The sequence below is a fragment of the Nilaparvata lugens genome, chromosome 2, assembly GCF_014356525.2.
Source record: "Nilaparvata lugens isolate BPH chromosome 2, ASM1435652v1, whole genome shotgun sequence".
NCBI lineage: Eukaryota > Metazoa > Arthropoda > Insecta > Hemiptera > Delphacidae > Nilaparvata > Nilaparvata lugens.
Window position 1 is genome coordinate 26,774,246 of NC_052505.1, and position 21,218 is coordinate 26,795,463.

A 21,218-nucleotide genomic window follows, 5' to 3' on the forward strand; every position below is an offset into this window, starting at 1 on the left:
AAAATTGTATGAATGAAGAAAATTCAAGGAATAAACAACGATCTTTCGTCAATTCGAATTCACTACTACAACGACAAGCAACAAACAACAATACACACTGTCGAAGTCGAACAGCGCAGGCTGCTTAGCCTACGCTATAACTAGACACCAGAGGCGCTAGTAACGCTTTTGCCGCGAACTGAGCGACATTCAAAAAATTATGACAATCCAATAATATTAATTGTAGATACTTATTAATACTGATAATTTTATCCCAAAATTTGTCGTAAAAATATATTTTTAATAATTAATTTCCATAAATGTTATATATAAACTCTGGTAACTTTGTTGATTCTACGTAGTCTTCAAACGATTTATCAATGATGCGGAGTTAGGAAAGGATATCTTCTTTGTCTTATGACAGATAACGATAGCAAACGAATTTTGATCGGGTGCTGACTTTATAGAGTGAATCTCACATTTTTACTATAAGTTTGAAATTATTTGCTATGTGTGTTTTTCAACACTGTCAGCTGAGACAACACTGAGGGTATTTATTCGTTCACTAGCTTATTTACTAAGGTAAGAAAACTTGAGTTATCGCTCCATTACACAGTTATTACGTAATTCACATGCACAATGCTTTCATTCACACTGAAGCACGTTTTTTCTAGTTGAGTGTATGACAAAGATGTTGGGTGGCTACTGTGAATCGGTCTTGCTGCTCCAAGATCGACTCTTACGCGCGCAAGTTTGTTTACATAATCTGTCGGCTCCCTGAACAGACTAAGTTAGAAGTTGAAGTTATATATTTGCGATTTAAATTATGATTTAAGGATTGAATGTTTATGAAGTGAATATTATTATATACTATAGTATTGCATACTTACCTCATACTTCTCTCCTTAGTCATGACCAGAGATCTGGATTGACTGTGTCTGGTTTTTTCGCAGCACGACTCTGGAGCGGACGAGTCGCTGGACGTGGAGAACACGCTGTGGGCGAACTGTGTGCTGGCGTCGGGGTGTGCCCTGGGCGCTGTGGTCTACACCGGCCAGGAGACACGCTCGGTCATGAACAACTCGCAGCCTCGCTCCAAGGTCGGCCTGCTCGACATGGAGATCAACCAGCTCACCAAGGTCAGTGTCAAAGCTAGCTACATTTAATAGGCCTAAACTATATGGTCGGAATAAACGTAGCGGAATGTTTTCGCTCATTAACAGGATGCATTGTCTCTTAAGGCGGCTCCAGACATGAGTCATTTGATAAACACCGAGCAGCGTCTCGCCGAATCGCGAGTAGTGTGGATGTATGTTTGTCTATTCGGCAAGCAGCGAACATTCGTCCACGCTCTTTATCGTTCTTTCTCATTGTCTGGCAAAGTTATCATGTATGCTGATGACACCACTTTGTTTGCTAGTGATCCCAATGCTGATATGGCTAGAGCGAAGGTAAATGATTTGCTGGAGGTGTCTGCTAGGTGGTTTGTAGAAAATAGGTTGACATTGAATAACGAGAAAACACAGGCTATCACTTTCAGCCTAGCTAGAGGTACTCTTGGTAGTGATGCATGTGTTAGACTTCTGGGCTTTGTTCTTGATCCCAAGCTGTGTTGGAGAGAGCATATAGACGTTTTGTGCTCTAGGCTTAGCAGAGTAATATTTCTGCTAAGGCGCCTCAAAATGGAAATGTCATTTGAATTCACAAGGATGATTTACTATGCTTTTTTCATTCTCTTGTCATTTATGGTGTGAAACTATGGGGTCAATCAAGCGAGGTAGACAGAGTATTGATCCTCCAGAAGAAAGCCATTCGCGTATTGTGTGGTGCTCCTTATCTTGAGCACTGTAAACCTCTTTTTCGTCATTGTAAAATTATGACTGTTTTTAATGTGTACATCTTCCAATGTCTGTTAGCCATAAAAAAAGGATGAATTCAATTTGGCCAGAAATGAGGATATACATAATTATAATACTAGACATCGTGCAGATCTGCATGTCTATAGAAATAGACTACACAAGATTTCATCTTGTTTCCCTGTTTCAGGTGTGAAATTCTATAACCACCTACCTGAGAGAGTTCGGTCCTTGCCAAGTAGCTTATTTGCCAGCACGGTCAAAAATGGCTCTTGGATACCCCTCTTTATAAAATTAGTGAGTTTTTTGAAATGAGTAGCTGTGAGGGTTACATTGTTGAACATAGTGGGGAGTGACTTCTGGGATGTAATTTGCTATTCTATGAGATGTACTTTACTTGTTTGTTGATGCTATTTGATGGCTAATACTTTATTACTTTGTAACATTCATTAAATTAAACATAATATATTATGATATTATATTGGTAATAGAAGTGGACATATTATATTTCTTATTATATTAACCATTAATATACGTTGGACATAGTGAAGATAGTCATCACAAAAAGACAATTAGACACTGGACTTTTTAAAAAGCTGACATTGTTTATTGTATTTTATTTATAATTAATGTTGTATGTATCCCCGTTCAGTATCGGTCTTTTGCACACATCAAAGTGGACGAATGTTTGAACTTTGCCTCATTCACACATTCGGCTTAGTGCTTGGATCATTTTGTTGTTTGTTTTTGGATTTGGATCTATATTGAGGTTGAATAATGATGCTCATTGCATACCTTATCTCAGAAAAGACAAGAATTTTACAGTAGTATCCCTCTATATTTACTAGACGATTCTATAGATTAAAAAAGTATGAAACGGTTAGGCAATTTAGAAACAATATACACAAACATAGCACAAGGGGAAAAAACTATTTTGACCTCCCACACCGTTCAGCAGGCTGCTGGAAACGCAGAGACAGCCACAAACACAGGGTCTTTGCTTTCATAATTGCCTGCTACATGAGATGAAAGGTATAAAAGAGCCTAAACTATTTAAGCTAGCCTATCTCTAAAAAAAATATATTGTAGACAATCCACTCTATTCACTGAAGGAATTGTATACGTGAAATCCTAACCTTATTTCGGACTTTTTCACCTATAAATTTGAAAGAAAAATAGCACTAGGACTATCTTATTATTTTATCTTTCAATGTTATTACATTAGTGTCATTTGCATTGTAAATTTCCAGTGAAGAGTGTGATTGACAAATAGTGACTTCCTTGACGTGGCCCTCATCCTTGTGATTTAGGTGTTGAAATAAAAATTAAGAAAAAAATGTTAAGTGAGGTAGGTGGCTCTTATATGTTAATTTTATACATTTATCTTGTAGATGAGATTTATATTTTATTACAGTCTCTACATGAACGTTAAGTAATTAATATGAATCACTTTTAATATTATGAAGAAGCTGTGAATATGATAGATTGAGATATTAGGAAAAAATGTTTCATTATTTTAGATGGTGAATTAAGATTTTAAACTGTTCGGTTGACGATTATTTGCTATTCCTAAAACGAACACGTACTCCGAAAACCGTGCATGTGTGTAGATGTCTGCTCGTTAATCGGCAAATAGCAAGATAAATAGTTCCTTGAACGCCGAACAATCGGTGCTTGCCGAATGACATATGTCTGGAGCTGGTTCTATGGCGAACACTATACGAGCGGAATTTCTCATAAGAGATTGATCGTTTTAGTAAGAACTGTGTGTTAATTTCAATACTCTCCGCACATTTAAATAATCGCGTCAACTACACTACCTCGATGCAGTGCAAGTTCCTCCAATTCCCCACTCCTCCCCTCTAGCTGAGGGGAGAGCCACTTGCGATCCTGCCCCGAAGTACACTTCTGTCGAGAGCTCCACCATAATCTACATAATTTCTTATGTTGGATCATTTTTGCTCGATCCTCAATTTTGTCAGAACCCTATAGAACCCAGGTTGCCCAATCGGTCCTCTTTGGGCATTGGATTTATTAGCGAAAGTGAGTTTACAGTTCAAAGTGTTTTCCAAGTTCTATTGTTTCAAATATTTGTCTCTTTCTCCTAATTTGGAACTCAAATTTAAGTGAAGTGTAAACTTCACTTAAATATTGCATACTGAGTGATAGCTTTTCACTATTATTGATTACAATTTTAGACTGTAGTAAAAGTGTTCCAGGTAATTCATTAACCAACAGCTTGTAATGAAGAATGAAGATCTAGTTCAATTGTGAACTGTTACGTGTAAATTGTTATTTTTTTGTTGTATGTTGTAGGTGCTGTTTGCTGCAGTGATTGGACTGGCTTTCGTCATGATGTGCCTGAAAGGGTTCAGTGGCCCATGGTATCGTTATATGTTCCGCTTCGTTCTACTCTTCTCCTACATCATTCCTATCAGGTCAGTAATCATAATCATTTCATTTTTGGTTTTTAATTCGGCAATATGCAAGATCATTGAAAATATTATGATGCATAGATAACTCTATCAAGATAACATCATAGAAGAAAAAATAGTTTTATAAATAACATTGTAATTTTACTAGCATGAAGTAAATATTTAGTTCATAAAGGACAGTTAGAAGAGCTATACAAGAGCTCTTCATTTGATTATGTAAATATTATTATGGTGTATAATCATAATTAATTCTATCGTTGCTAATTCAGCCTAATACTATGAATACTACTTCATAAGGTACCCTCATCACTAAAAAAACTTGAGATCATTTTTTCCAGGATAAGTTTTTCGATGAGTTGAGTTTTACTTGAGTTGAATGTATGACGCTCCAAAGGGAAACCTTTTGTGCTACAAACTTCAGATATGCGCATTAGTAGATGCAATAATCTTATATTAACAATGATCTTTTACTTTCATTGTCAATAATCGGTAATACAAAAGTTGAAAATGTTAATAGTAACAGAATAATTTTTATATTTCTTCTAATAGGCTGCTTAAAATATGAGACAGCCACATACCCAGGAATGTAGACTCCACAATCCTGCCACAGAATATTATGGATAAACACGAGATTTTCAAAAGAGCAATCCACTTTATCCACTTGAATTCCCAGTGAAGATTGTTCAGGAATAGGCACTTTGAAATTGACAATCAAATGACTTGCCCCTCGTCCTAGCTATGTAGGTGGCGAATTGCAATGAAATGGAAAAACATAAACACAATGCTACAATTCGATGTTATAATAAATAGACCAAATATGTGTAATAAACTGAACTCGACATAAATAAATGAAGTTATGTTTTTGTTTAGTCTTCGCGTGAACCTGGACATGGGCAAGGCGTTCTACTCGTGGTCGATGCAGAGGGACGAGGAGATGCCCGACACAGTCGTGCGCTGCACCACCATCCCCGAGGAGCTCGGTCGCATCTCCTATCTGCTCACCGACAAGACCGGCACTCTCACTCAGAACTCCATGGTCTTCAAGAAACTGCATCTCGGCACTGTCTCCTATGGTGCTGAGACTTTCGATCAGGTATTCAAATCAATTATTCATTATATTAAGGATACCTTGCACGATTTCTCACTCAAATGTAGATAGCATCAAGTCCAAAATAGGTTTATGTATTTTAGGTTTTCACTTTCACAAGATGTTTTGTCCAAAAACATTTATACTAAGCATATTTTTGAATTTAAATGTTTCAAATAAGACAATTTTAATAATTTATACCACTCAGTTGAATAATTTGGACACTGTGTCTTATGGCAATGAGATTTTTGTAATTGATTTATCATAGGCTTTATCATATTTCATTAAATACCCATCTCACGATTCCTATTCGAATGAATAAATAAATTGGTTGTCTTCTAGTCTCTTCATTTAATATTTTCAACTGTATCATCTGTAATGAACTCTTTAGAACAATGACAAATTTACATTTTATTTGTAAGTGAAGCATGATCATTGACAGATAATGAATGTTAACCACTTACGTTACTTTACGTTTTTACAAAAATTGATTATTGCGTAACTACAGAAAAAAATGGTTACCCACTTGAATAAATGAGTAGTTCTCACCACTCATCAAGGTCAGTTCACCATAGTTATATTCATTCATCTCAGTCAGTTCGCTGAGATTCATTTCAATCTTTCAGCGATGGTTGAATGGCAATAAATTTATGTTATTCTACAAGGAATGCTGACAGTTCAAAGTGAATCTCAGTATAGATATATTATTTATAACAACTGAAACTAGTTTCTCGTTATTTTGATGAGAATATGGAAATTTCAAGCTTTTCTATTCACTATTGGTATTTGCTAAAATACTAACTTTACTACTGCACAGAAACTCTATCCATTCATTGTGTAATTTATCTGTTTACAGGTGAAACAACAAGTGACCACCGCCTACGCAGGGGCGGCCTCCGACTCTGTGTCCCCAGGCGGTAGCAAGGTACGAGATCAGAATTATCTTTAGTTTCAACAAAATTAAAGCTCACCATGTAAACCTATACATGTTTAAATGTCATCTGTGTGTATAAGTTAGTGAGTACAGTTTATAATCCTTCATTATTATCTCATCAAAAACTAAATTTTATTTTATGAAATATATTTTTGAGAAACACCGATTGTTTTGTTAATTATTCTACTTTATTTAGAATTTCATCAGCTGATGTGTCGATTTCGACTTGGAACTGCAGTCCTGTAAATATAATTCTACATAAACTGGAATCGACAATATAATCAGTGTTTCTAAATTATTATGGAAAAGTTTCGCAATACCTATATGGATCCATAACAATTGTCAAAATGTGCGAAAGTGAACACCTTTACTCTCGAAGTGTGCTACGTTATCTGAATTCGAGAGAGAAATAGCTCTAAGTTCACCCCTTCACTCTCCCAATCATACTTTGTTAAACTTATTGAATAATTTTCTATATGACCATTTATTGTGACACGTTATAATGACAGTGGAGAAAGATAGGAGAACAGCGTTACTGATTTTCTGCCTTCTGTAAATTATAGCTGATTCCGGTTTATCTAATTTAAACTGTTCTTTCTTATTAGAAATAAAGTATATTTAATTCGTCAAGAAAACATATTTTCCAATGATTTAACAAAAATATTTATAATTGAGATTGAATATTGTTAATCATATTCCTACATTGTTAAAAAAAGGATCTGAAAATGTTGCGGAGCTAGATAAGATAGCGCTTATCTACTTTGTCGAATTATGGATAAGGATTAACATTCCGGAAGTCGCGCCCTACTCAATCATATGAGTAGTCGCGTGTTTTAATTTTTACAACATCCTATTTTTTATTTGTTATGTACTCTGTTTACTGTCAATACATATTAATCAATTGTATAATTAATATTTCCATCTCATTGGATTATTTTACGCCTAGGAACACTTGCATGATTACCTTTTCGTAGCCCAATAAGGTACACCAAGCAAAGCCAACAATTCTTTGTTATTGGTTCGTTGGCAGTCTCTTTCGCGACTATATGGCACCTAAAGACTGAACCATTGCTCGGTTGATACTGCAACTCAGTGGAGTGATGGGGAGAAAGTTTTGGAATGCATAGGTGACTCATTCACTGGCACCACCCCATTCAATAGAACACTGTTGTACTTTGTACAACAGCGCGACTGCCGGAAGGTTAACACCAATGTTAATCAAATACTGCCATTATAACGTGGTCCTCACTATAGTGTATATGTTGAGATATATTGCAATCTACATAGATCAATAAATCCAATCTAATCATTACAAGATGATTGTAAAACTGAATAAAAAACTGATTGGTAGGCGACAGCGGGGGCGGCACAGCAGAAGATCCGGCGCAGCGAGCACTCTCGGGTGCAGGAGGCGGTGAAGGCGGTGGCCCTCTGCCACAACGTGACCCCCGTCTGGGAGGCGGACGACGAGGGCTCGCTCCATGACTGCCAGGGCGTCACCGTCGCTGCTGAGGAGTCCCAGTCCGAGGCCGACCAGCATTACTACAACCGGACCAATAGTCGCGTCACTTACCAGGTCAGATCCCTATTACTTATCTGACAATGGGTCTTGTGACACCTGATAATACGTTGTGATTTGTGATCAACATTCACTAAGGATTTTTTTGTATGTTTGAAGGAGTTTTAATTATTTGTATTACTTGTTGTTTTTTTAAGGGAGAAAAGGTGGATCCTTTAATAGATCTATTATTTGAAAGATGGATAGCTCAATAGATTAGTAGCTTCATTTTTTGACGCTAGTGATCTGTATTATGTGGCCGAATGCATATCAGGGACAAGAGATTTCCCCTTTTTAACTGTTCGGAACTGTGCACCACAACAAAATTAGTATGTTAGAGTGTAATAGTATAACATTTCTCCTCTTCCTTACCTGGCTGTTCATTCTGTTAAGTAAACTGAAAAATTAAATAAAACACTGGAATATTTTCCAAATAAATCACGAATTTATTAAAAAGTTGAAAACATGTTTCAACACCTATGGTCTCATCTTCAGTGTGACAATTGTCTTTTCAAGAAATTTGTGAAATATGTAGACAATATTCAGTGTTTTATTATGGATAAATATCACGATATCTCACCAAAAACAGTATCTGAAAGATTTAACATAGATAAATATCACGATATCTCACCAAAAACAGTATCTGAAAGATTTAACATTGACCAATTGTAGGGCTTCACCCATAGTATAATATATTCTGTGAATGTTCAAGCTGTCAGATAATTAGAGATTCATGATGGTGTAACAACCGAAACAGGTATCTCAAATGAGTTTTAATAAATTACGGTAGTAGTTTTGACATAAAATCAAGTCGTTTTTGTCACAATTTCATAGTTTTTTACGAAGTTTGTGTGTGTTACCAGGCGAGCAGTCCAGACGAAGTGGCACTGGTGAAGTGGACCGAGGAGGTGGGGCTGGCCGTGATCAAGCGAGACCTCGTGTCAATGACCCTGCGCGCTCCCACCAACCACATCATGGAGTTCGCCGTGCTGCAGATGTTCCCATTCACATCCGAGACCAAGCGCATGGGCATCATTGTCAAGGTCACCTAATAATTTTTATTCCTTTGAAAGTGGTCGAGTTGATGTACAAATTGAGCGCTGATCTTCAGATTATCCCAGAAACTAATTCCAATCACTATGGGGTACCCTATTAGGGGTATTTTGGGGTATTGTGGTGCCCCATGTACCCAAAAGTAGTACTACCTTTACTACTCTGTCGTAGAGTATCCCAGAAGATGTACCTCATAATAATGGAGTACCATATTCGATTTTTTTTGTGTATTTTGGTACTCCGAAAGCAGTATCTACTACCAAGTTGAAACTAACAAAAATTCTCGTTCACTATTGTAGGATTCATTTCAAACTGTCATCATTGGTTGAAATAAGGAATTTTGGCTCAAGTGAATCTTTTTATAGAATTTACACTATTTATGTTTTAAATAATGTGTGTGATTAAGAGTGATCCGAGTATTGATCATAATCTAAGTATCATCACTCAAATAAACTCATCTCTTGAATTTCTCGATATGTTACAATATCTGAATTTGCTCTGTACTATATCTGAGAGCTGAGACTGTCTATATAGCTGAGGTAATTCATCATTGGAGAACTTAACTTCCTTAACCAATCTTGATCTATGGAAAACTATGAGGCTTCTATTGAGTTGAACTAGGTTAGACTTTAGAAGTTTTCCGGTGTCAGGCATTAGAGTTTTTCACCTAAATATCCGGAAACTAAGTTATGTGAGATTAAAGTCTGTGGCCCTTTGGACCCTTCAAGTCAATATTGAACCCTTTTTTATTCTATTGATTATTTTTTAAATGTAAGTATCAACTCTCCATGTAATGATATTAGACTGTGTTACATCTTCCAGTAATTTAAACTTATGCTTGACGTGGTTATCTTGATAACTATTTATTGCAAATGATTTGTTGTCGAAGACTTGGCCAATGTTGCACTTCTTGTATAATGAGCTGATTGAGAACTATTATTGTCTCACATTGTTTGTGGTTGTTTGAATTGAATGTTTTGTTTGTGTTTGTTTGTAGGATGCGCAGTCGGGAGAGATCACGTTCTACCTGAAGGGCGCGGACATGGTGATGGCGAGCATTGTGCAGTACACCGACTGGCTGGACGAGGAGTGCGGCAACATGGCCAGGGAGGGACTGCGCACGCTCGTCGTCGCCAAGAAGACGCTCACCGAGGAACAGTATTTGGATTTCGAGGTTCGATTTTGAATAGCTTTTGTTTTTTTTTTTTAATTTAATAAACTATTTTGGTTAAGCTAGTTTGGGTTTTTTCACAAAACAAAACATAATCAAACAATGTTTTGTAGTATATGACATGTCGTGGATTTGAAGATTTGACTTAATCATTCCCATTGGCGTGATAAATTGAACATTCATTAATCACAAACTTAGTGGTGTGCACATCGGTCAAGAGTGTCCAATTCGTTCTAGCTTCAATTTTGTTCAAAATGAGGATTTGGTATAATTAAAAACATATTTTTTAATATAAAATGAATTATAATATTTTACATATTTTCCGCATTGTTAAGCTATAAAACCTAGAAAATATTCTAATTTCAAAGTTTTCTTCAAACTATAGGCCTGTTCTCTCATTCACATTTTTACTACCCTGTAAAATTGTCTAAAATGAAGTTTTTATTGAAAAGTATTCATTTACAAATAAACTTACATCCTGCCATGGAACAACAGGCTTTGAAATCTCAAAAGTGTTTCAGAAACTGAAATAAAAGAATCTCATTACCTTATGGTTCAATCACTACTAACACACAGAAAATATAGCATAAGAAGATATCCCATTGTATAGAGCGTTTATGTTCAGAATGTCACTGTTAACTCAAGCTGATAGTCCACGTAGTTCTTTTTTATGAAGCTATGTGACGCTGGTAGTCTCTCATCCTGTGCCGCTCTTACACTCTCACCCGGCCAAATCAATATTAATCTGTTTGTGATGACAAAAAATCTGCTTAAAATGTGTAACGTGAATGACCAATACCATGGGATTTCTTCTTATGCTATGTTTTCTGTATGCTATTACCAAGTGGTTGAGTGATGTGTAATGTTTTGCATTGCAGACGCGATACAACGCGGCGCGCATGAGCGTGTCAGACAGAGGCTCGCGGGTGGCGGCTGTCATTGAGAGCTTGGAGCGGGAGATGGAGCTGCTGTGTGTCACTGGCGTCGAGGACAGGCTGCAGGACAAGGTGCGGCCCACCCTCGAACTGCTCAGGAATGCTGGCATCAAGGTAGTTGCAATGCTAGTGGTTTCAACTGTACATTTAGTAGTAGATTTAGGTTTTATGGCAGTGAAGAAAGATCGGAAAGTTGTGTAATTCTGAATAACTGTTAACTTATTAAAAACACGTTTTTAATAACTATTATATTAACTGTTCATTCTTATTAAAAATGATAATAATTTATTCCATTTTTCAAGAAAATATATTTTTAATAATTTATTTAGTACGTAGTAATTTAAATAAATGAATAAATAAACTTTCATACCGTTTTCTGAATAATTGCACTTTTCTGAAAGTTGTGTTATTCTGAATAATTGAATGAATAAATAATTGAGATTTAATATTTTTTAATTAACTATACTTATTCATTGTTGGAAAACGATCTGGCAACGTTGCACAGGGTAGAAAAGGATAGCGCTATCTGCTTTGTCGAATGCTAGACAAGAATAACAACACCAATGTTAAGCAAATACTGCCATTTTAACGTGGATCTCAATAGTGAGTTTTCTTCTCCATCTGCTCCATACTTTTTTGATTGAGTAGTTTTTATAAATTCTAGATTGGCTGACAACTATTTTCATCTCATTTTCCCGTTTTTAGATTAGATTGTACCTTCAAGTTAAATGCAAAAGTCAAATATGTTCAACATCTACTTGAGTCAAGAAATCTTGAATGGTTACATTGGTATAACGGATTTAAGTTTATAATTATAGGTTTAAAAAAATAGCTTTTCAATCTGTCAGTATTTTAATCTGACGTAAATATAAAATACAATCTTCATATTGGTTTGATTAGAGGATCATTGCCTACTGTAATAATTTAAAATGGATTTATTGTAACTTTTTAATGAACGTTTTAGGTATGGATGTTGACTGGTGACAAATTGGAAACGGCCTGCTGTATAGCTAAGAGCTCGCGGCTGGTGAGTCGGACTCACGAGTTGTATGTTTTCAGTCCGGTGGTCACGCGCACGGACGCTCATCTGCAGATCAACGCCTTCCGCAAGAAACAGGATGCTGCACTTATCATCACCGGCGATTCTCTTGAGGTAAGAAGCCGTTAACTTATAATAATTATTACTCTTACATTGGTTGATTTGTTACTAGATATTATTTTTCCTCCACCCACTGTCTGAAGTACCTATACTCTCTGGAACAGAATAGTAGAGTACTGCTTTTTTGTCCTTTAGAGTGAAGTGGTCACTCCACGCCCTATGGACTAAGAGAAACTCCATTTAAATAACATGGGAAGCAACTCTATTGGTCTATATCAGTAAGCGCCTGAGTTGGAGATTGGTAGAAAGATAGTATGCTGTGTACGCTTTACAATTTTGCCCTGGAATATTTTCGTTAGTAAGTATCGCCATAGAAATCATAATATATTCCGATGCACTCGTTGTAAACTGTACCTGATTTGATCATCTTCAAATGTCTTGATCGAACTTGGTGAAACTGGGCACTAGGGTTGTTGTTCAACGAAAACCTATTATTTTCAATGGTTTTAGGTTATTTTAGGTAATATTTCTTTTCTAAAAAGTACAGACAAAACAGACAGAGTACCGACCCGGCTGAGTACGAGTAATTACGTGCTGCTGATTACATGTCGGCAAGATTCAACTCACATCGTAAAATGAATGTGAATTTTCACAAGCTAAAAGGAACGGTTAGGGAGGTCAGTTTTGGCTTTGTATTATATTTTCAGTTGTTTTAGGTTATGTTAGATCATATTTCTCATCTAAATAACTAATATCGTGATGTATGTGTAATGACTAATATTGTGATGTTTGTCGGTTGGACAGGTGTGCCTGAACTTCTACCAGGCGGAGTTCCTGGAGCTGGCGTGCCGCAGCCCGGCAGTGGTGTGTTGCCGCTGCTCGCCCACTCAGAAGGCACAGGTGGTGCGACTCATTCAGCAGCACACCAGCAAGCGGACGGCGGCCGTCGGTGACGGTGGCAATGATGTCAGCATGATTCAGGCTGCTGACACGGGTCAGTGGCGACAACATGTCACCTCCTAAAAATATATCGATGTTGACAAGGTGTCAGTTTGTCACCTTCTGAAACCTTAGGTGACAAGTTGTCGGCTCCTTACATTACTACAAACCTCAAATAATTATATGTCGATGCCGACCAGGTGTCAGCTTGTCACCTTCTGATCCTTAGGTGACAAGTTGTTGGGACATGACAAAGTTTCACCTCGCTTGCTGGCTTAAGGGTGTCAGTGTCAAAATAATTTTAATATTTGATAACTGTCACAAACATATGATTCGTAATGATAATTTACTTGAAAAAAATCTTTTATTCAGTTCAAATGTTATCCTTTTATATCCTCAGAACGAAGGAGTGATTCAGTCTTGTTGGACCTGGATCTGTTCAATATGTTCCTGAATATAAGTTGAAAATTTAAGTCGATTGGTCAAAACGTTCTCCAGTTTTCGTTTTCTGAATAATTGATCATTCAGAATCAACAAATAATATCATATCAGATATAGCGGATGACTTGGATCACAGCTATCTACTATAGAAGGCAGTAGGAAAATCCCCGTCTGACGTTCTATTATTATCGTGAATCTCACTATAGATTATAGTTTTAAAAAATATCAGAATTACCTAGACCAACAGTTTATGCTCTTGCGAGATGGATCGATTCAGTCAGGTCGTATTCCTTTAAATCAGCAAAATGATTTGCAATAAAATCATTTCACCTGTATGGGCTACTTTATTAAAATTTATAAAAACAAGAAAACTAACATTTAAACATGAAAATGGCCAAAGTAGGGAAACTAGTTGTTTGAAAAGCTTTAAAATGTTTTAAATAAAAGTGTACTTCATGTTTTTATTGATTTTTAATAGTATTTACAAGTCACAATTACAATGTATTGCAAGACCCATTGCACACAAATGAATGAATGAAATGTTATCTATATTGTTATAATGGTATGTTTTTGTACAGGAATCGGAATAGCCGGCCTGGAAGGTCGACAGGCGTCGTTGGCTGCCGACTTCTCCATCTCGCAGTTCTCGCACCTGGCTCGGCTGCTGCTCGTGCATGGCCGCTACTCCTACAAGAGGTCAGCCTCACTCTCACAGTTTGTCATCCATCGAGGTCTCATCATATCCACCATGCAGGTAAAACATAATATGCTCCTCACGGTCATACGTTTATAGTTTATTATTTATGCACAGTGAATTGGATTTGGATTCTTGGAAGTTAAATATTTATTTATCACGTTGTGTACAAATACTTGACATGAGCAAAGGCAAAATAGGCTCATCCCTAAAACTGTCCCATTTATTTATACTATACAGTCCGAATCAAAATGTAGATTATGTCACTTTCACTTTTCAAAACCAATTCAGACTCTTCAAAGCTCAGAAAAACGAAAATATCATTATCACGATTCACATGTTTGTGATGGTTATCAAATATTGGAATTATCTTGGCACTGACATAATATAATTATATTATTCAAAACTATAACCCACCCTACTGCTTACTGTTCATACATAAAATTTGAAAAAAGGGTATAAAGATATAAGATAAAAGATACATAAAGTTTTGCGCTAAATCTCTCCCAGTCATGATTACATTTTGTATTGTACTGATGAATAAAAATATCTTATTGATATAAATGTAAAATGATAGTTACCAGTATTCTTTTTTCACCGCCTTCTATGTTACCTTCTACTGTGATTCAAATCGACATGGTATATCTGATGATATATATGATTGTTGATTCTTGCTAACAATGATTAATAATGTATCACAAATATATTTTATTCACCAAGAAAATGGCTAGCTCTGATTCAAGTCACCCCGGTATATCTGATCTAATGTTATTAATAGTTGATTCTTGTTAGCTTAATTTTAATTCTACCTCAAATTTTTTTCAAGAAAATTTATCTTATTAAGATCAATAATCTTCTGGTAGTTTATTATATTTCTTCATATCATGCAAACAGTTTGGAAGGATGGAGCTTTCTGCTTTGTCATTATTTCACACTTTGAAAATGCCGTTTAAAAAAGAATTATGAGTATGAAAATATAAATAAATTTATCAAAGTATGATTTCCAAACTAAATAAAACTAGACAGTCAATTCACCTCCCTGAATTAAAATTGTTACTATCATTTATTTAACAATCGAATTATTTTTTTATCAATGACGCCAGTAATTGTATTCTAATAATAAATAATATCAAAATAATATGATAGGCCTAATTATATTTCCATTATTGAAATACTAGTTTCGTTTGTGACACCATTGTCAATATTTACTGATTATCTGCGTTTCGTATAATTAGATTTGTGTTATGATTCAAAAAAGCCTACAATATTGATAATGATTATTTTGTATTTTTATTGTAAATTCCAAGTTCATACTGTTTCATTAATATTAAGGCGGTACAAAGACTAAAAATGAACTTTCTACTGGTGATATTTTTCAAAGTTTTTCGATTTATATATCATCAAGCTATTAACATAAAAAAGGATTTTTTTCCGAACATTAATTTTTGAGATATGAGCGCCTAAAGTTTAAATTTTTGGGACAGAACTTTTAGTTGAGCTATTTTCGGTAAATTGAATAACTTTCACAAAAATCGATATTTCCGAAAAATGTTTGTTTTAATCAATCACAAATACCATGAAGAATTTATCCTCTAAATCACATTGATTAATCTCTTACCGAATTTGAAATGTTCTGTCCCAAAAATGTAAACTTTAGACGCTCATACCTCAAAAAGTAATGATCGGAAAAAATGTTTTTCTGAGAAAACTTTTTCATTTTGATAGCTTGATGATATTCAAATCGAAAAACTTTAAAAAATATCACCAGTAGAAAGTTTACTTTCAGCCTTTGCACAGCCTTAAAAGTCCTCATAATCGATATTTTAGTACAGTATAATAATATCGATTGTTAATAGTTTTTTAAACTGATTGTTTGCAGGCCATATTCTGCACGGTATTCTACTTTGCATCGGTGCCTCTCTACCAAGGCATACTGATGGTGGGCTACGCCACTGTCTACACCATGTTCCCCGTCTTCTCTCTCGTGTTGGACCGAGACGTGTCCGACAAGATCGTGCTCACCTATCCCGAACTGTACAAGGAGCTCAGCAAGGGTCGGTCACTCTCATTCAAGACCTTCTTCATGTGGGTGCTCATTAGTATTTATCAGGGTGAGTTCAACAAATTAACTTGAATGATTAACTTATCAAACTATCATAAATTTCAATTCGACTATCAAATTATTTCGTTGAAGTGACCTAGATCTGTGGGCGCTGGGTGTTTTCACTTTGACGTGTGTAATTATATGAGATTGACATGAGAAAAACGGATACGTGTCACAGAGACAATTAGTGATTTTAAACTATAGTAGTCTTATATAGACAATGTTTCGTACAAACTAGTAGTTTTAAAAGAGACAGTCTCATACAGACAAGTTCTCATTCGAACAAGTAAAGAAGTAGAGTCTCATAGAAACAAGTTTGCGTGGCGTGTTGCCTACATATGAAGATGAACAAGCTTGTGTCTATGATACTCTACTTGTTTGAATGAGACTACTTGTCTGAGTGAGAATATGCTTCTGTGAGACTGCCATTTATAGAACTACTTGTTTCTACGAAACATTGTCCCTATGAAACTACTTGTCTCTGTGTGAACTTGTTCCTGTGAGACTGCCATTTATAAAACTACTTATTTCTACGAAACATTGTCTGTATGAGACTACTATCGTTTAAAAGCACTACTTGTCTCTGTGAAACATCCCCAGAAAAGCAACCATGTTTTTGGTGGAATTTGAATTCAAGTCTCGAGCTATTGAGCTACTTTCAATCAAATCTATAGTTATAAAAGTTGTCCCACAAGCTTATTGATAAATTATATTATGAATTTCATTGTTCTTGTGCTTGGTTAACTTATATTATCTATTCAACTCGCAATTTCCTTGTAGAGCATAAAAATGTAAATCAAGTTACAAATCATATCAACTCTTGAATGTTGATTGTATATGAATCAAGTGCCATTAATAAAAATTATGTAATGCAAAGAGTGACTTGAATTAAAAGCTTGCAGTAATTTTCACCGAAGAAATATATATATATATAAAAGCGAAATGGCACTCACTGACTGACTCACTCACTCACTCACTCACTCGCAGAACTAAAAATCTACCGGACCAAAAACGTTCAAATTTGGTAGGTATGTTCAGTTGGCCCTTTAGAGGTGCACTAAGAAATCTGTTGGCATTATTTTAACTCTAAGGGTGGTTTTTAAGGGTTTAAAGTTCGTCTTTTAGCATATATATTCTCTTAATTATAATTGAAAAATATTCATACCATATGTTAATATATAACTATAATCTAGAGAGAGTACCTCTTCGAAACAGTTTTTAACTGGTAACTAAATTAATAATTTTGTCAGGTTGGCATTAAGTTGAGTTGACTTTGTTAGGTTGGCACCAAGTTGAAGATTGAAATGCATTTATCGCGGAAAAATTGATTGGGCACTGCTACTTCAATCAGAGCTATTCCTGGGAATATTACATTACTAGCCGTCAGGCTCGCTTCGCTCGCCATATCCGTTTAGCCAGACGTTTAGTCTGGACCCCCGACTGGATCGTCCTAACATATGATAAAAATGCTCGAATGAAAAATGCAGGCGAGCGAAGCGAGCCTGCTGATCTCATTCTTGGACGATCCAGTCGGGGGTCCAGGGGGCGCAGCCCCCTGGCTAGACAGATATGGCGAGCGAAGCGAGCCTGACGGCTAGTGTAATATAATGCCTATCTGTAATTGGAATTAATATTGCACATAAATTGTTGAAGTTTGCTTTACTTTAAACCTAAAGTTTTAAAGGCCGATCCCCACATATCAGTATCAGCTTAACGTGTACCGTACAGTGAGAATATTAGTCATCTAAGTTTTAATGGGACTATGCATACTCGTTCGGCCGGGCTGAGTGGCAACTCAAGGGAATTATATTTCCACTGCACCGATCACTGACTCTGATACTGATTTATGGGAAACCGCCTTTAGACTGCTCAATAAATAAGAAAGAAATAGCCTACTCCTATTCATTTGTTAAGGAAATGTTTTAATAATATCAATGAATTTATAGGAAATTTGTTCAACTTTCAAGTAAATTATTACGCGGTTATGGTTTTACGTAGTCCTATTTCATCTGAACCCGTCTGGCTGGGTTCCAAGTTACTATATACGATAGGTCATTCGGAAATTAACCTCCGGTTGATTAAAAAAATTAACCAAGTTCAATACAAATATGTTAATATATAGCCTACATCTTGAAACTACATTTTTGCACTATTTATCGACATAGTCTCCATAACGATTGAGGCACTTATCATATCTCCTCACAAGCTTTGAAATTCCTTCTGCATAAAAATCACCCGCTGATACTATCCTACCTTCCTATTCCACTTTAGCCGTTACTTTGAAAAATGAAACAATGCACAATTTATTCAATATCTATTATAAATTTCCATTCGATCTGTAATTAAGGAGTCCATCTCAGTTATATTCTGTTACACTATTAATTAAGCATTATTATTGAGAACTTTTTCTAACCTTGTCTAATTTGAGTTATTCAATGAATATTATTAGATCGATTCACATATTCCCGTAGTATAGGCTATTACAGGTTTACAGTACTTATGTTCCTATAACATAAGTAACATGTTCTTATACTATGTTGTGTGTTGGGTAGGTGGAGTGATAATGTACGGCGCCCTGGTGTTATTCGAGGACGAATTCATCCACATAGTGGCGATCAGCTTCACGGCTCTCATCCTGACGGAGCTGGTGATGGTGGCGCTGACTGTGCGCACCTGGCACTACATCATCGTCCTCGCCGAACTCATCTCACTTCTCATCTACCTGCTGTCTCTTGTGCTGCTCAAGAGCACCTTTGGTCAGTACCAAAATTACTGATCATACAGATAAAGAACGATTGAGTTGAAAGACGCACAAAATGTCTGGGAAAATGACAGTTTTTATACAGCGTATGTCACGAAAGGTCAACAGCCGCAGACCATAGATTATACATGAAATTTGCAACAAAACATATCCAGTGGAATTTTCTTAAATCGACTTTAATTTTCGAGTTCTATCGACTTTTCTATGTTTAAAAAAATCGTCAAACTAAACATCTAAAAGTCGAACAACGAGTCAGTCGAGCCCTACACCTCCAACATCTACTCAAGACTAGTGCTTTCTGGCGAATTCCAGGTAAACACATCTTATACAGGGTGTTCCACGAAAAGTGTAACAGCCGAAGAGATACAGATTGATTCATCAACATGAAATTTGCAACAAAACATGTCTAGTGAAATTTTCGATTCTTCGATATATTTTTTAAATCGGTAATAACTAGAAAACTATCAAGGAAAGGTGTAACAGCTAAAGTCCATAGATTCTACTTGGAATTTGAAACAAAAAATGTCCAGTAGAAATTTCTTATATCGATCATAGTTTTCGAGATATATAGACTTTTCGATACTTTTTTTAAAAACTAGAAAACTATATCAGTCCTAATGAGATTAAAATAAAAATTCCTAATGTGATTAATATAATTTATTTTTTTGAAGTTTTTAAACTTTCTATTAGCATTTAAATTAGCTTTGAACTCGAGAAATGTACTGTTTTCAACTTCGAGCGCTCTTTAAACGTTCAAAAACGTCAAACAAAGGAACCAATCATATGAATTTTATTGGAAATTTATTCCTCTTTCCAGCCATATCCATAGAATTAGATTTTGACTGATATAGTTTTCTAGTTTTTAAAAAGTATCGAAAAGTCAATATATATCGAAAACTATGATCGATATAAGAAATTTCTACTGGACATTTTTTGTTTCAAATTCCAAGTAGAATCTATGGACTTTAGCTGTTACACCTTTCGTGACATACTCTGTATAAAAGATGTCATTTTTACTGACATTTTCTGTGTCTCAATCAATTCAATCGTTCTTTATCACCATATGACTATTTTTATTTTACATATTTTTTTCATCACATTCCACAATCACAATATCAAATTAATGATTGGGAGAGAGTCAAAAGGATAAACCCAAAACTGTTTCTCTTCCTAATTTTGATAAAATAGTCCAAATGAGGCTATGAAAACTATTATAATCTTTTTAGAAATCTTTTATATAGATCACAAAAATGTACAGTCCAAATATATAGCCTACATTATACTAAAAATTCTGTATCTGGGTTAATCAGAAAGATAAAATAAATTATTATTACACTTGAAAATGCATTAATAAAATTGAAAAACATTAGAAAACTTGATAAATTTGAAGCCAGAAAAATCTCAAAACATTCACTATCAGCACAGCTGTAACATATTGAATAAACATGAATTTAAAAATCTATTATCTTAGAATGTTTTAATAATTTTCTAAATGTTGTTGCAGATGCAAATTTTATCCAAACATCGGATTTCCTGTGGAAGACGACGGCGATCACTTTGGTCAGCTGCCTTCCGCTCTACATACTCAAGTTTCTGCGCAAGAAGTTCTCACCACCCAGCTATTCCAAACTCTCTTAAGCCTCACATCATCGCACTATCTCACAAGGTAATTTTTGTGATCACTTTTTCATCCTTCCACAAAATACCGTATCAGCCTAAATAAACAGTACTGAAACTGAATCACTGTAGTTGCCTTCTCGATCAGCTGATTCAATTGGTGATTGTTGCCACGGCTTCATTACTTTTTTCTTATTTGAGGTCAGTTTTTGTCAACATGGTTCTAAACAACTGTAGAAAAAAACTTTTATCGTAGAGCATTATTTTCGTTCATACTGAAATCGACGTGCGGGTGGTCGAAGCTTGTCACATACTGCTTAACGTTTTCAGAAACATTTCCTCAAAAACCCGCCTAGTAATGCTGTGATTCTTAGTGTTTTCCGAAGAAAAGGTAGTGTTTTGACACAGCGAAAGGGCTTTTCAGGTCGCCCAACTGCTGTCTGTACAAATGAAAACCACGCAAGAGTGTTGCAGGAAGTGTTACAGTCACCGAAAAGAAGCCTAATGCAATACGTCAATAAGAAGAATGATCAAAAATATTGGTGGTCTCCTACA

General features: G+C 35.6%; 1 protein-coding gene across 3 annotated transcripts in view; it reads left to right on the forward strand.

The window, feature by feature from the left end:
• LOC111045779 (probable phospholipid-transporting ATPase IIB) overlaps nucleotides 1–21,218 on the forward strand; it is a 39,476-nt gene that overhangs the window by 13,640 nt on the left and 4,618 nt on the right. For all 3 annotated transcript variants that reach the window (XM_022331235.2, XM_039420919.1, XM_022331236.2), the window contains 14 exons: nucleotides 933–1,118; nucleotides 4,152–4,273; nucleotides 5,141–5,363; nucleotides 6,214–6,282; nucleotides 7,643–7,867; nucleotides 8,713–8,892; nucleotides 9,900–10,076; nucleotides 10,952–11,122; nucleotides 11,973–12,161; nucleotides 12,912–13,101; nucleotides 14,066–14,241; nucleotides 16,061–16,292; nucleotides 18,838–19,041; nucleotides 20,551–20,712. In XM_022331235.2, the coding sequence (XP_022186927.2) occupies nucleotides 933–1,118; nucleotides 4,152–4,273; nucleotides 5,141–5,363; nucleotides 6,214–6,282; nucleotides 7,643–7,867; nucleotides 8,713–8,892; nucleotides 9,900–10,076; nucleotides 10,952–11,122; nucleotides 11,973–12,161; nucleotides 12,912–13,101; nucleotides 14,066–14,241; nucleotides 16,061–16,292; nucleotides 18,838–19,041; nucleotides 20,551–20,684 (2,478 nt within the window). In that variant the 3' untranslated portion in view covers nucleotides 20,685–20,712. The remainder of the gene's footprint in view (nucleotides 1–932; nucleotides 1,119–4,151; nucleotides 4,274–5,140; nucleotides 5,364–6,213; nucleotides 6,283–7,642; nucleotides 7,868–8,712; nucleotides 8,893–9,899; nucleotides 10,077–10,951; nucleotides 11,123–11,972; nucleotides 12,162–12,911; nucleotides 13,102–14,065; nucleotides 14,242–16,060; nucleotides 16,293–18,837; nucleotides 19,042–20,550; nucleotides 20,713–21,218) is intronic.